Genomic DNA, 15,808 nt, shown 5'->3' with positions numbered 1-15,808 from the left:
CTTTCACCAGCCCCAGACCTACTCGTACAAGAGGTTACCACTCTCCTGTCTAAGGGAGCCATTTCAGAGGTTGCACCTTCGGAACGGAATCGCAGGTTTTACTCCCACTTTTTTCTCGTGGATAAAAAATGGGGAGGAGCGCCCTATCCTGGATCTCCAGGACCTTAACGCCTTTATTAGGACCAGGAAGTTCCGTATGCTCACACTCCCAGAAGTGCTTCCCCTCCTGGATAAACATATGTGGTTGTGGTGTTAGATCTCTGCGACGCTTATTTCCACATCGCAATTCATACTGAGTGTCGCCAATACCTATGGTTTGAATGCAATGGAAAATGTTACCAGTACAATGTGTTGCCCTTCGGGTTGTCCACAGCCCCCAGGACATTTACGAAGTGCCTTGCAGTGGTGGTAGCCCACCTTGATCTGAAGGGTTGCGTAATATTTCCCTACCTTGATGATTTGTTGGTAGCGGGTCCTTCACAATCGGAATTGGCCACACAGGTGGACTTAATCCTCTCAGTCCTTAACAGTCTGGGTCTTTTGGTTAATTTTTCTAAGTCTAAGCTTGTACCTGCGCAAATACAAACCTTCATTGGGGCACAGTTGGATGCTGTCCAAGCCAGAGCCTTCCTCCCTGTACAGAGGGCTCGCGCCATCCAAAAAATGGTGGCTAAATTCACAAAAAAACGGTTTCAAATGGCCCATCATATACAGAAATTGTTAGGCCTCATGGCCTCTACTACGGCCGTGGTGGAGTTTGCGAGGCTCCGTATGCGCCCACTCCAAAACTGGTTCCTCCGGGTGTTCAGGCTCAATGTTGATCCCCAATACAAACGCCTTTCCATCCCTAGATATGTTATTTCTTCCTTGCAATGGTGGGCACACAATGCCAACATCCTCTCAGGTGTCCCCTTTCATCGCCCTTCTCCTCAGAGGTTCACAGACGTTTCCCTGTCAGGCTGGGGAGCTCATTGTGGTGACCTTATGGCCTGGGGTACTTGGTCTTCCCTAGAATCCCGGTTGCACATCAATTTGTCGGTCTTGCTCTGTCTTCATTCACAGGGCACCTGGACAGACAGCACATTTAGATCGCCACAGACAGCTCCACTGCCCAGTTCTATATAAACAAGCAGGGGGGCACAGGGTCCGTTTCGCTCTCCAAGGAAGCCAGCGACATCTGGGAATGGGCCATAGCTCATCGCGCTACTCTTGTAGCGATTCACATTGCGGGCAAAAGCAATACACTAGCAGACGCTCTAAGTCGCCTTCCCAATCAAGCGCACGAGCTCACCCTGAGCAGCGATTGTCTCCACCAAATATTTTGCCATTGGGGTTATCTGCAAATAGACCTTTTTGCCACACACCTCAACTCAGTGTGTCCCAGGTTCTATTCGAGGGCGGGAGCCAGCCCGGGCTCAATGGGAGATGCCTTTCAGGCAGTTTGGAACGGGGCTCTGTTTTATCTCTTTCCCCCATTCCCTCTACTTCACAAGGCCCTAGCCAAGGTGAACCATGACAAGACAGATGCCATCATTGTCACTCCGTTTTGGCCCAGGAGGTCATGGTTCGCAGTGCTCATGTCACTTGCACAAGGGAATTACATTCTTCTTCCGAGGAATCCCTCCCACTCTCCCCCGGACCTGCAGCTTGCGGCCTGGAGGGTGCTACCCCGGGGCAGTGGTCCAACAGGGTAGCTAAGGTTCTGCTGCATTCATTAAAGTCTTCCACACGGCGGTCCTACAACACTAAATGGAGATGTTTTTCTGATTGGGGAAATATTTTTAACAACCTAATCAATTGCCCACTGTCTGTTGTGTTTGATTACCTTCTATCCCTCAAAGATGATGGCTTATCTAATTCTTCCATTAAAGTTTATTTAGCCGCAATATCGGCTTTTCATCCCGGATAGTGACTCCTTTTCAGTTTTTTCTCATCCCCTTTCCAAAAAGTTTTTGAAGGGTCTCAATAACTTGTACCCTCCTGTCACTCCACCAGTTCCCCAGTGGAGTCTCTCCTTAGTCCTTTCACAACTCATGAGACCTCCGTTGGAGCCATTAGCTACTTGCGAATTGGCCTTACTATCGTTCAAGGCAGCCTTTTTAGTCGCCATTACCTCGGCAAGGAGGGTGAGCGCCATGTCAGCATTGTCACATTCCTCTCCTTATACTAAGTTCCACTCGGATAGGGTAGTATTGAAGCCTAAGATTTCCTTTTTACCTAAGGTTGTTTCAGCCTTCCACCTTACACAGGACATTGTCCTTCCCTTTTTTTCCCCTCACCCATCCTCTGATGCTGATAGAGCATTACATTCCCTCGATGTCTGCAGAGCCCTTCTTTTTTACATTGAAAGTTCTCAGAACTTCCGTAAAGATGACAACCTTTTTGTTTGTTTCAGCGGACACCGCAAGGGTCGTCGTGCTTCTCCTCAGACGCTCTCGAGGTGGATCATGTCAACCATCAAAATGGCATATGAGTTTGCTCACCAGGAGTGCCCTCCTATGATCAAAGAGCATTCTACCAGAGCGTATGCGGCTTCCATCGCCTTTTCCTCTAAGTTAGATATCCGGGACATCTGTAAGGCTGCTACCTGGTCCACGCCCTCTACGTTTATGAAACACTACACTATGGATGTGGACTCGGCAAGAGATGCAGCTGTGGGATGTGCCGTACTGCAGTCTTTATTTAGGTGACTGTCCCACACCCACCGTCCTGGTAAGCGAGCTCGCTACTCTCCCAATGTGGGACTGCATAGAAGCCACGCAGATGAAAAACAGAGTTTCACTTACCTTGTTCATCTGGTGGATCTTCTATGCAGGCACACATCCCTCCCTCCTTCCCCGCTGTGGGACCTCTCCGCTAGACCAGTGGTTGGTTCCGTGGCGGCAGGTTGGAGAACTGGAGGGAAGAGTGCTCCCTCCCCCTTGGGTCATGTCACCCGTGGGCGGGGAGATTGCATGCCCCAAGGGGAGGGGGAGCACTCTCTTTTAGATTTTGCTAGAAGCTGACAAATCTTATCCGTGGCTGGCCTGCGCCTGCGCAGTCCCAATGTGTGCCTGCATAGAAGATCCACCAGATGAACAACAGTTACAGGTAAGTGAAACTGTTTTTTCTTCTAGAGTCGAATAAAATATGAGCCTCATTTGTTCCTTTGCCATTACCCTGTTGGTGGAGAAAGACGAGAGCCCTTCATATAGTGTTCTTGTTGGAGATGGATGTTCTTCTCTCTCACTGTCACAGTCACTAATGGGAATCCTTTTTGCAGGGTCCAAGTGTTCATCATTGCCTTCACATTGTGGAGTGCACCCTTGGTCCAGTGCTATAAATCAGAGAAATATTTTTTTAAAAAGAGAGGTCAGAATACACACACACCGGGATGGGGTGTTGCAACCACAGGGGGCTAACTTTTGTCATCTTTTGATGACTTTTTATAGTAATTGCTTTAAAAATCTTATTTACTCTAAATGGGAAAGATGCAATCCCCTTGGTTCAAAATATACAGGCAACCAGGGAGCCCTTCCCATTATGTGGCCTACATACTGTGAAATAACTGAGGGAAACAGCCTGCCACACTAATGCACAGGTGGCTGAGGGAACTGGCTGCAGCACATGATCTAAGTCATGCACCCAACAGTCCTCTGCAATTGCTGCAGAGCATTCTGAAGCACACATACTAACTTATGCACTGCTGCAGTTCTTGTATTGACATACTTTTGTCCACGTGACCTTACAGCAGTTTGCTGCTGAGGAAATGGTTCATAATGAATCATAAGCTAGTGCTGTAGGACTTTACACACTTTACACACAGTGAAAAAGGACAGAGAATATTTTTAGACTTCTAATTAGAAATATATAATAAAACACAAGCTCACTGAAGCAGAGATTGTCTCCTGGCTTCTGGTACACACTCCATCTTCTGCTTGACTTTCATCAGTGCCACCTGCAGGACATATCTTTTAAAAGAATCATTGTTAGAAGAAGTTTACACAATAACCTGACGTTCTCTACTGAAAGGAGTCTCAAACTGTCTTACAATCGCCTTCCCTTCCTCTTCCCACAACAGACACCTTGTGGGGTAGAAGGAGAAGAAGAGTTGGTTTTTATATGCCGACTTCCTCTACCACTTAAGGGAGACTCAAACCCGCTTACAATCACCTTCCCTTCCCCTCCCCACAACAGATACCCTGTGAGGTAGGTGGGGCTGAGAGAGCTCTAACAGAGCTGTAACTTGCCCAAGGTCACCCAGCTGGCTTCGTGTGTAGGGGTGGGGAAACAAATCCAGTTCACCAGATTAGCCTCCGCCATGCATGTGGAGGAGAGGGGAATCAAACCCGGTTCGCCAGATCAGAGTCCACCACTCCAAACCACCGCTCTTAACCTCTACACCGCACTGGTTGGTGGGGCTGAAAGAGTTCAGAAGGAACTGTAACTGACCCAAGGTCACCTAGCAGACTTCATGTGTAGGAGGGGGGAAACAAACCCGGTTCTCTAGATTAGAGTCTGCTGCTCACTTGGAGGAGTGGACAATCAAACCCAGTTCTCCAGATTAGAGTCCACCGCTCTTAACCACTACTCCATTATAACATGAGAGCTCAATATTGTTTAAACCAATCAGTCAGCAACTCTTAAAAATATGGCACTGTTTGTGAAAATATTAATAAATACTTACTTCTGACAGGCTGTTCCACAGATCTTCACTTCGTGTATTTTGATAGCTAAATCGTCGCAAATATTTTACAATACCAGCCTCAAACACCTTTGAGCCGAGATAGTCTCTTAGCATATTGAGAATGCAAGATCCCTGAAAAGAGAGGAATGAAGCAATGCAATCTACATTTTCTTATCAAGTGACTGATTAATCATAAACTTGTATTTAATGTCCATATTTCCAGATTAGGAGGCTCCTACATCCTTGTCTGCTTTCTTATCTATTGGTAGTGGTTCTCATTTCAGATCTGTCCATGCAAATCAATAAGGTGAAAAAATGTGATTCCTCTCCTCCCTATTTTCCTCACACTCCCTCAATATGCAACTTCCAGATTCATATCAAATCACAGTTTATCATTATCTCTCTTAATATGTGACTTTCAGATTCACATCAAATCACATTTTATCATTAAATCCAAACCACCAAACATGGTTTGCCTTCTTACATGAGGCCCGGATTCCAAGCTCTGGTTTGGAGCACAGAATTGAAACAACCGCATGCAGATTAGTCATAGATAAAAACTAGGGTTCACTATGAATACAAAAATCTTTCATTATCAAGCCATGTGAGAAAGGAGAAATGAGGAGAGGAAGAGGGATTTCTCAAGTAATGGCCATGGTGCTAGTGAGTACCTACAGTGAGGGGAAAAAGTATTTGATCCCCTGCTGAATTTGCCCATTTGCCCTCTGACGAAGAAATGACCAGTCCATAATTTTAATGGTAGGTCTATTGTAGCTGTGAGAGACAGAATAACAACAGGAAAACCCTCAGAAACCCAGAAGACACAAGTCAGAGATTGATGTGCATTATAATGAGTGAAATAAGTATTTGATCCCTTTGCAAAAGATGACTTAGTACTTGGTGGCAAAACCCTTGTTGGCAATTACAGAGGTCAGACGTTTCTTGTAGGTGGCCACCAGGTTTGCACACATCTCAGGAGGTATTTTGCCCCACTCCTCTTTGAAGATCCTCTCCAAGTCAGTAAGATTTCGAGGCTGATGTGTAGCTACTCGAACCTTCAGCTCCCTCCACAGATTTTCGATGGGATTAAGGTCTGGAGACTGGCTAGGCCACTCCAGGACCTTAATGTGCTTCTTCTTGAGCCACTCCATTGTTGCCTTGGCCGTCTGTTTTGGGTCATTGTCATGCTGGAATCCTTGACCCCTTTTCAATGCCCTGGCTGAGGGAAGGAGGTGCTCACCCAAGATTTGATGATACATGGTCCCGTCCATCGTCCCTTCGATGCGGTGAAGGTGTCCTGTCCCCTTAGCAGAAAAACACCCCCAAAGCATAATATGTCCCCCTCCATGTTTGATGGTGGGGATGGTGTTCTTGGGGTCGTAGGCAGCATTCCTCCTCCTCCAAACACGGCGAGTTGAGTTGATGCCAAAGAGCTCGATTTTGGTCTCATCTGACCACAACACTTTCACCCAGTTCTCCTCTGGGTCATTCAGATGTGCATTGGCAAACTGCAGACGGGCCTGTACATGTGCTGTCTTGGAGCAAGGGGACCTTGCGGGCTCTGCAAGATCTCAGTCCTTCACGGTGTAGTGTGTTACCAACTGTTTTCATGGTGACTATGGTCCCAGCTGCCCTGAGATCATTGACAAGTTCCCCCCGTGTAGTTCTGGGCTGCTTCATCACCGTTCTCATGATCATTGCAACTTCACGAGATGATATCTTGCATGGAGCCCCAGACTGAGGGAGGTTGACAGTTATTTTGTGTTTCTTCCATTTGCGAATTATTGCACCAACTGTTGTCACCTTCTCACCAAGCTGCTTGGCAAAAGTCTTGTAGCCCAGTCCAGCCTTGTGCAGGTCTACAATCTTGTCCCTGACATCCTTGGACAGCTCTTTGGTCTTGGTCATGGTGGCTAGTTTGGAATCTGATGGATTGATTGCTGCTGTCGACCGGTGTCTTTTGTACAGGTACTGTAACGAGCTGGGATTACAGGTAAGACCCCTCCCTTACAGCAGGTGCTTCTAATCTCAGCTCGTTACATACAGTGAAGATACCAGGTAGCCTGACTTCTGGCTGGTTGATAGGGGATCGAATCTGGCTGGTTGATAGGGGATCAAATCTGGCTGGTTGATAGGGGATCAAATACTTATTTCACTCATTATAATGCACATCAATCTCTGACTTTTGTCTTCTGGGTTTTTGGGGGTTTTCCTGTTGTTATTCAGTCTCTCACAGCTACAATAGACCTACCATTAAAATTATAGACTGGTCATTTCTTCATCAGAGGGCAAACAAGCAAATTCAGCAGGGGATCAAATACTTTTTTCCCTCACTGTAAGTTCATGAAAAAGTAGACAATCTAAGAAAAACCATCATCAGTAACATAATGTACAAGAGGTAAAACCACACTAAAAAAATATTGTATTTTAACCCCCTTTCCCTCTCAAAGAGGAGGGCAGCAATTTTTGTCGGTTCCCACCTCTCACTGCAGCTCCCCCCCTTTGCCTTCCCTGATTTTTTGGGGCTCTGCTTACCTACAGGGATGCAGTTCTAGGAGGCCTAGAAGATTCCAGTGGGAGGTGGGAAGCAGAATGTTGCCATTTATGTAGTGCAGCTCCACGCGCTGCTACATATGATTCAAGCCAAAATTCTAATTCGTAAACTTCCTCACCTAGAATTTGAAATTTTACAAAATTTAGATTTGGGTAATGCATCACATTTAATGCATGCAAGAACAATTTTGGGAATCAAAGTGAAATTTCAGTGGCTCAATTTGACGTCTGCTGCTATTGAATTTTTAAATTTCTTCCTCTAAACAGAGTATAGAATTTGTTTAAAATCTTATGATGAATGTGATGAATGTTTCTAATGTGGCAAATTAGACATGTCGCTGTTATTTACAAATCCAAATCACCATCAGAAGATACTTTTGAGGTCTTCTGATTTAAATTGTCAGACTAAACCTAAACACTAACAGAACACTCTCTTTCAGGTTGAAATAGATAAAAAGCAGATATATTTCAGTCAATAAACGTTTCTTCTTGTACCTTATCATAGGAAACCTCATCAAACATTTCTAGAATCTGAGCTGGATCTTCAACAGCAGTAGATATAGGATGTGAGGAATTTAATGCATCCACCTTCATGGCACCAAAATACTTGTCTAAAAAATAATCTTCCTAATAGAAGAAAAACAAGCCAGAAAACATTTTGTTTGCAGATTTTGACATTCACTTTTAAATTATATACCAAGGGCTCAACTGAATGTAAAAGCATGAGATCTCACGACCATGGGGGTGGAGTAGATTAGGATGGGGCTACAGCCTTGAAACAGCACTGTGGGGCTTGATTCTGCACAGCAGCATGGTGTGGAAGGGAGCAGCTTTAGCCTTTTCTCCTACACTGCTTTTGCAAGCAGAAAAAGCGGTGGTAAGGAGGGGTTCCTGCTTGCCTTGTGATCAGGTCCATGTGTCCCGGATCATGTGGTCAGAGAACATGCGCGCAGGGCAAACGGGCCCCTTCTCACACATGTGGCAGGAAGCTGGGTTGGGATTTAGCTAATTTCCCATCAGTTGGCTTCGACTTCCAGTGCAGCATACTGCTTGGCTGGCTTGTTTTATTTGTCTCAAGCTAACTGTTATATGCCCTGACCTGGATGGCCCAGGCTAGCCTGATCTCGTCAGATCTCAGAAGCTAAGCAGGGTCAGCCCTGGTTAGAATTTGGATGGGAGACCATCAAGGAATACCAGGGTTGCTGTGCAGAGGAGGGTACTGGCAAACCACCTCTGTTAGTCTCTTGCTATGAAAACCCCCAAAAGGGGTTGTGACTTGACGGCACTTTATACACACACACACACACACACACACACACAACTGCTATGTATAAAAATGCATCTGAGGAAGTGAATTCTGACTCACAAAAGTTCACAGTGTAAAAGTCTTGGTTCATCTTTCAGACTCCTGCATAATTTAGCAGACTAACACACCTGCCTGTCTACTATTTAAGCACCTTCTGTTGTGTAATTGCTCTGCTTCTGGCACAGAGTAGTCTGGAATGTGGGTTGTACAGCAGCCTGTCACAGATCAGATGGACTTAACATGCAACAGAAGCTGGACTTGTTGGTCTCTTCCAGTTTAGTATGGCAGTGCATAAATCAGCACTATTATTGTTAATAACAGTAACTATGATATTCAACTAACAGCTTTTATCTATTTAAAGAATTGACTTTAAATAAATAAACAGGGCAGCATAATACTTACAACTCCCAGATCCGGATGGGTAACATTTACTGACACAAATTCCATAAACTTTGCAAATCCTTCATTCAGCCAAAGATCATTCCACCATTCCATGGTGACCAGGTTTCCAAACCACTGTAAGAAAGATAATCTCATAACTAGATCTGACCCAGATTTTCATTATTACAAATTACAGCAATTACAGCAAAAACATTTTGAGCAGAAGAAATTCTGATTATTCCCCGTGAGAGTAAAGCAGATCGGCACTCTGCCTCTTGGCCCAGTCAACCTACCCCAGTGGGATGTGGGCAAGAATGGGATGTTGCCTTCTGTGCCAACGGTCAGAGCCTCACTAAGGAGACTTGCCTCAATGCCTGTTGCTGAGTGAAGCTGGACCTCCAGCAGGTGTGCGCTGATGACATCAGTAGTTCGCGCCAGCACTAGCTACCCTACATCAGATTCCTAGAGAAAGATTCGACACCTTCGAACAGCTTCAGCTAATCCTCAGCAATGTCTATCTTCCTCTCTCTCTCCTGTTTCTTAATAGCAGCACACGACAACCACCTCCCTGTGCTGGAAAAGGGGATCACTGCTTCTAAGTCCCAAAGGGTGCTTTCTTAATGCTTAAGCAGGTAGCTACAATCATTAACATTACCATTCTGGTGTCATGGGTTCTGGCTTCCCCCACCTTTCCCCGCCAAGGCCACAGGACTTATTAACAGTAACCAAATTTCAAGAACACTATATAACATTATCAGTTAACACAGGGCACAATCTAACCAAAGTTAAGCATTTAAATCACAGTGCTTTCAATTGCAAAGATTTATACAATTGCTTCATGATTCTCTTGAAACCAATGGTACTTGAAACCAATGATCCTAAGTCTGTCTGGACCACACATGACAAAAACTGCAGATAGGTCACTATAGACGTGGCAGTGAACATTCTGTTTTAAAAATTGCAATCTTTCTATGACAGATATTCGTGACTTATGTTATAGGTATTAGTGTTAGCTATATAGTGAAAGTTAAGGAAAGAGCAATGATTACTTAGATACTAAAAGTAATGTAATACATACGGATAACTAAATGGTATAATAGTATGCTTTGAAATGGTAGAAATAGAATCAGAAATCAAAAGGTTTAATAGTGGGATCTATATTCCTTAATAAAAATGAATGAGAAATGGAAAATAATTGAATATAAGCGGTAGCATCAGTGGAAAAGAGTCAGGGCTCTAAATGAGGAAACGAGGAGGGCTGCGGTTGTGCTAGAAGAATCCAAGAAATGAAGTCTTTTTATTCTATATTCTGATTTCCCCCACCCCCACCTTCCTATTTTTCCTTTCTATACCCTGGAAAATTTTAATAAAATATAAAATATTAAAAAACAAAAATTGCAAAAAGCAGACAGGAAACTGGATGCACGACTTGCTCAAATTACAAACAACTTGGTGAAATAATGCTGAAGATTCTATTGGTGGTCATGGCATTTATCATGCAACAAAGATCAACAAATATCAGCTTTCAACAATTTACACACCACTTCAGAAATTTAATCCTGCTGTCAATTAACATGTTACGTCCCTCCGACTTCAGCCATCCGGACAAAAAAAAGACATAAGTCTCACTTTCTTATTATAAATCTCAGGTATAACTTACTTGGTGAGCAAGTTCATGGGCTATAACCATAGTAATCCAAAGTCTAGATGATGCTGATGATTTTTCAGGATCATATATCAAGGAACTTTCCCTGTATGTGATCAATCCCCAATTCTCCATTGCTCCAGACTGAAAATCAGGAATAGCAGCTAAGTCTGCAAAGAAATAATTTTGAAAATGTTATCTTCTCACACCACTTAATTCATCAATGCACATACAAACCAGCAGTTTTTCCTTTGGAAATGATTCCCATAGAATTTTTTCAGCCTGATTTACAGTATTAAAATGATTAACATTTTTAATTTTTTTTCTTAAAAGGACCACAAAAGATTACATATAAAAGAGCCAGCAGGGTAGTTGGTGTCAAACTTGGGACTGTGGAGACCTGGATTCATTTCCTTCACTGCTATGAAGCCTACTGGATCAACTTGAGCAAGACTTTCTTCAGTGTATCTTATCTCAAAGGGCTACTGTAAGGATAGGACAGGTGACACATGTGTTGCCCTGAGCTCCTCAGAAGAAATAAGATTTAAAAACCTAACAACAAACACAAAAATACCTTGTTTAGGCAAAGGATATGGAATTTTAAAATATCCCTCATAGAAGTCTAGTTGTTTCACTGCTGAATCCAAGGCATAGGATGCTTGCTTGATCTTGTATGGTACAGTATATACTGAAACCTGAAAAACACAGGCATGTATGAATTCTGAATGCCTTCTTAAGAAATTACAAACACTTAAGAACTTACAAACATTTCAGTGATACAATACCTTAATTCCACGGGAGGTCATCTTTGTAATTGATTTGAAATCTGAAACCATGAAGGCTACCAAATAGGTGCTCATCTTCATGCTAATCTCAAACTGGTCTTCAATGAGCCATTCCATGATGTTTACTGATTTCACCTAAATTTAAAAACTCTATTACATCTTATCTCTAGCTTAGCATTGCATGTATTACACACATACACATTACAGCTTCCTAACGAAGGACTATGTGCTATGTACCACCCTTAAAAGCTGCAAACCTATGCCCTGGATCCTGCGTAGAATTTCTACAGGCAAAAGGAAGGGAGATGATTTTTGCTGTTCCACCTATGGCAGCCCAAAATATCCCCTGAAATGCTGTTCTTGGGGGATGGCGACCTCCAAAAATAGTTTAGGCGGAAATCAGAGGTCTATCGTGGAAGAGGGGGACCAATGAAAACCATCTCCCTTACACCTGTGGAAATTTAGGCAGGATCCAAGCTGTGGATACTGGATACTTGTTACAGGTTAACGATACTATAGTGGGAAAGCGATCCCTAACATGGTGCCACTGATTTGTTTCCTGGTATCTGCTTGCTTCTGGAGTCTTGGGAATAAAATCTAAAATATCTTGAATGGAACAGGAAAAAAATAGGGAACTTTGGGTGGTCTGACTAGCAAAGCACAAAACTCATCCCGGCCAGACGCATCACAGCCATGGACCCTTGGCTTGGCCACAGACCCAGGCTTTCTTATGTCTCTAGAACTGGCAACCTCTCCCTTTCTTTGAAGATGAAACAAACAGCATCTCCCCCCCCCCCCAAAACAAACAGCTGGTCCCATTCAGCACGGCAGCCGTTTTGTTGGGGCTCCCTCTATCCTTCCTCCGAATCCGAAAAGAGCCTGCAGGCTCAACTAGACTACAAACTTCTATAGTAGAAGCTGGTTGCTCTCTACTTCTAATGCAACTAACCCAAGCCTCACAACCTTCTTGAGTTTTCATTAAATTTATATAGGAGTTTTGATGTTTTGTTTTGCTTTCCTTTCATTTCTTATGTGAATGCCAAAAATAAGTAACAAGCATAGTATGTGCAGTTTTAACTTGGTGGGTTGTTGTTTTTAAGTGATCTTTAAATTTCCTCTGTTCTATTTTCTTTTCCTGAACTAAGCATTCAAAAGTCAATACATACTACAGGCATGTTAGATAACGCATGATGTTTTGGTTCTCTTCTGATCTTGACAGAAAATCTAGCTTTGAATGCAGGTTCGTCAAAGCAAGGGAAGGCCATTCGGGCAGCTGTTGGTTCAAACTGTGTTAATGCAAGCACCCTAGAATTCAGAAAAAGAAAATGTTACCTTGATAGAGATGATACACGTATATACTATAAATCACATAATGAGCAGCTTATATTTATTCATCAGGGCCAAATCAGAAACCATACCAAAAGCCAAAACAGTTTAGGCTGCATTCAGACATAACATTAAGCCAACATGGTTCCTGAATCCAGTACTCCAGGTTTAATGCTTACCTCACTCAGCCTGCTCCCTGTCTGAGGTTAAAAATAAACTCATTATCCACAACATACAAAGACCAGTGCTTGAGTCAGCTGGATTTAGCTTTACCTGGACAAGTCAGGATTCTAGGTCTGGATGAAACCCTGGTTTAGAATCACAGCTTGTGGGTGAAAACTAGCTTTAGTTAACCCAGGTGTCTTCACTGTATGTCACAGATGACTAGAGTTAATTTTAAACCAGGATTTCTTGTGTTCCATGTGAGAAGGAAGAGAAAGAAGCAGGGTTGAGGTGCATGTATGAGATCGGCATCAAGTGAGATTCATGCACAATGCTGGCTCAACATCAGCTTAGCTTGTCATCTGAATCTGGTCATTTTGCCTTTGAATTTTGCCTTTGGTTCCATGAGCTACCTTTTCTAGCATTTACAAGTGGAAAAACTGCTCCAAAACTAGTTACTTAACACTGAACGTATTCTGATACTTTTCACTTGTTCTCTTCATCCCCAATTCCTATGTTTTGGAAAACGAAACATAAAACATTATTGGCAAAGGCTTGGAAACAAAGAGTTGTTCCTGATGTTGTATGAGGCTTAGGTTTTTTTAAACTCTAGTATTCTAAACTGTGGGCTGGAAACACTGAAGTTTTGTCCTTCCACTGGAATAGGGAAGCCATTTCCTGACACTGTTACTGAAGACAAGAGCAACAAGCACCCTTAACTACATAGGCACAGGGCCAAAATCTGCTACTACAGATAACTACATAAATATAACCTTAATTTCAAAGGTTCTCAGACTAAAAGTGCCATCTTCTAGCACTTCTAAGTCAACTGAAGTCAGTGGGTTTAGAAGGGTGTAACTGTGTTTAAGATGGTATTGTTAATTACTCTTACCCTAGAAAAGATAAAGCAAACTAAGCCATCCATGCATTAGTGATAACAAATACAAGTTTAGACAGTTCTGGTGAAAAGGGGGAGGGATGGAGCTTTCACAGTAGGCACTTGTACAGCTTTTTGCATTTCCAGCATCTGCTCAGTGGATACTAAAGTAACCCACAATTATGTTGAAAAGCCAATATTTTTTGTGCTCCTAGGACCACCACATCAGACCTTTTCTAGTGTAGAGGAGGCCACTACGCCTAGATATTATGTTTCTAACAACCAACAAAAAGGCACATCTTCAAAACAGAATCTCTTCCTGAGAACAAGAAAAGAATCTACCAGTCTTTGAAACTGCGCAGCCCCATTTCTTCTCTTTGATTAAAATGGGGTGTTTCCTTTTTTATAGGCTGCACTAACCAGGTCACAAGCTGGGGAGGGGGGGAACCCAAACTATTTATAGTCTCATTTATGAAAGCTTCTTCAATAAGAGCAAGTGAGTGTGAGAGCTTTCTCTTGGTCTATTATTATATAATAATAATTTAGAAATCCATAATAAACATGAAGTGAGAGGGTCAGAAGGATGCATACAAACCTAAATGGAAATAATGGTTAGCAACAACAGCTCAAGAAGCAACCTATCCCAACAAATCAAATGCTAGTCTGAAAGAACACTTACCTTACTTCTCCTTCTGGAGTTCTGTATGTACTTTTATAGAAGCCATGGAAACTGTCTGACAAATTAGCAGAATACTCGATAATAATAAAATAGTTGTTTCCAACTTGCAGTGGTTCATCAGTAAGAAGGGCAATCTGTTCAAATGGTGGATATTCTGAAACCGCCACTCCTTGCTCAGCATGAATGCCTTCCATTTCTCCTCGGATGGTAGCTTTGGAGATGTGGAGATATTTGCTGTGCAGGATGATTGAACTAGTTTGCTGAAGCACTGTGATCTCTATTTTGGCATATCCAGTAAAAGTAAGAGTGGTCAGGTTTGGGTGAATAAGAAGGTCATAATGAACTGGAACAACGTGCTTGGGGAGTCTCACTTTATTCCAAGGAAATGGTTTGCTCGAATAGCCTGTCTCACTATGGTGATCACAGCTCAACAGAGTAGCAAGGTTCAAAATACCTAGCAATAAGAATATTTGCACCATCTTCAAAGCAAAAGTATGATCTCAAAAACAGCAGAATGCCGTCCTATTCAGATGGTCATGGTATCCCCGGATGCAAACCTAGAACAAAATTTTTAAATTAAATCAATACATAAATAATTCTTGTTTTTTCATTGATGTTTCATTTATTTTCTCATTGCCTTCTGTGATTGAATCTCTACATGTATTTTTAACTTCTCAAAGTAGCCACAAGGGGTTTCCAGTTTGGATTTGGGCCACAGCACTGTGCAAGGAGTTGTTGAACTGGGCCCCTCAAGCTACTACTGACCCCAGTAAGGAAAAGAGACAGGCATCCATAAGGCAACTTCCCCCCCCCCCACCCACCAAAATGGATAACAGCTTGGGGGAGGGGGGGTGTCTGCACAAAACTGGCATGTGGAGAAAGAGTAAACTCTGTTCCATGGCTGCAGTTCATGGCTGCAGTTCAAATTATGCCCGACATGCTTTTTAAGGTTACATGAGTTGGCACTTTTGCCAGAGTTATTTAATATCAATATCAAACAGCTGAGATCATCTTCAGCATTCAGGGGCTGATGGCATCTGTGTGCCAACAACACCCAACTCCAGATTTCATTAACTAAGCTGCCTTTTCTGTACTGCACTACTGCATGCACATTGTGGTCAAGTGGATGGAGGCCAAGAATCAATCCCGACAAAATAGGGATGCCAGTATTGTGGAAGGAATTGGTCTGACTATGACAGATGGGATTGCTGTTAGCGACTGGACCAGTTAAAGAGCCCAGAATAGCTTCTGCATCCAGGCCTGCTTTGGGAAAAGGGGGTTAGAACTGCTGCTGCTGGAAAGAGTACCTGATAAGTTGCCATGGGCCTGCCATGCATGTTCCCCAAGAGAAAGGGAAAGTCCATCAGATGCAGCTTCTCTGGCCAACTGCTGCACTGATCTAGCAACACTCAGTTGACAGGCTATCAT

The 15,808-nt window shown here is 43.2% G+C and overlaps 1 protein-coding gene across 2 annotated transcripts in view; it reads right to left on the bottom strand.

Moving 5' to 3' along the window:
* ERAP1 (endoplasmic reticulum aminopeptidase 1) overlaps window positions 1-14,867 on the bottom strand; it is a 37,571-nt gene extending 22,704 nt beyond the window's left edge. For both annotated transcript variants that reach the window (XM_056849031.1, XM_056849032.1), the window contains exons 1-10: window positions 14,381-14,867; window positions 12,503-12,641; window positions 11,337-11,471; window positions 11,126-11,246; window positions 10,567-10,721; window positions 8,928-9,041; window positions 7,715-7,846; window positions 4,667-4,798; window positions 3,870-3,950; window positions 3,159-3,316 (exon numbers count right to left, since the gene is read on the bottom strand). In XM_056849031.1, the coding sequence (XP_056705009.1) occupies window positions 3,159-3,316; window positions 3,870-3,950; window positions 4,667-4,798; window positions 7,715-7,846; window positions 8,928-9,041; window positions 10,567-10,721; window positions 11,126-11,246; window positions 11,337-11,471; window positions 12,503-12,641; window positions 14,381-14,859 (1,646 nt within the window). In that variant the 5' untranslated portion in view covers window positions 14,860-14,867. The remainder of the gene's footprint in view (window positions 1-3,158; window positions 3,317-3,869; window positions 3,951-4,666; window positions 4,799-7,714; window positions 7,847-8,927; window positions 9,042-10,566; window positions 10,722-11,125; window positions 11,247-11,336; window positions 11,472-12,502; window positions 12,642-14,380) is intronic.
* Window positions 14,868-15,808: the final 941 nt, after the last annotated feature.

The sequence above is a fragment of the Euleptes europaea genome, chromosome 4 (genome assembly GCF_029931775.1).
Source record: "Euleptes europaea isolate rEulEur1 chromosome 4, rEulEur1.hap1, whole genome shotgun sequence".
In the NCBI taxonomy this organism is placed as follows: Eukaryota; Metazoa; Chordata; class Lepidosauria; order Squamata; family Sphaerodactylidae; genus Euleptes; species Euleptes europaea.
This window is presented reverse-complemented; position numbering and strand designations above follow the sequence as displayed.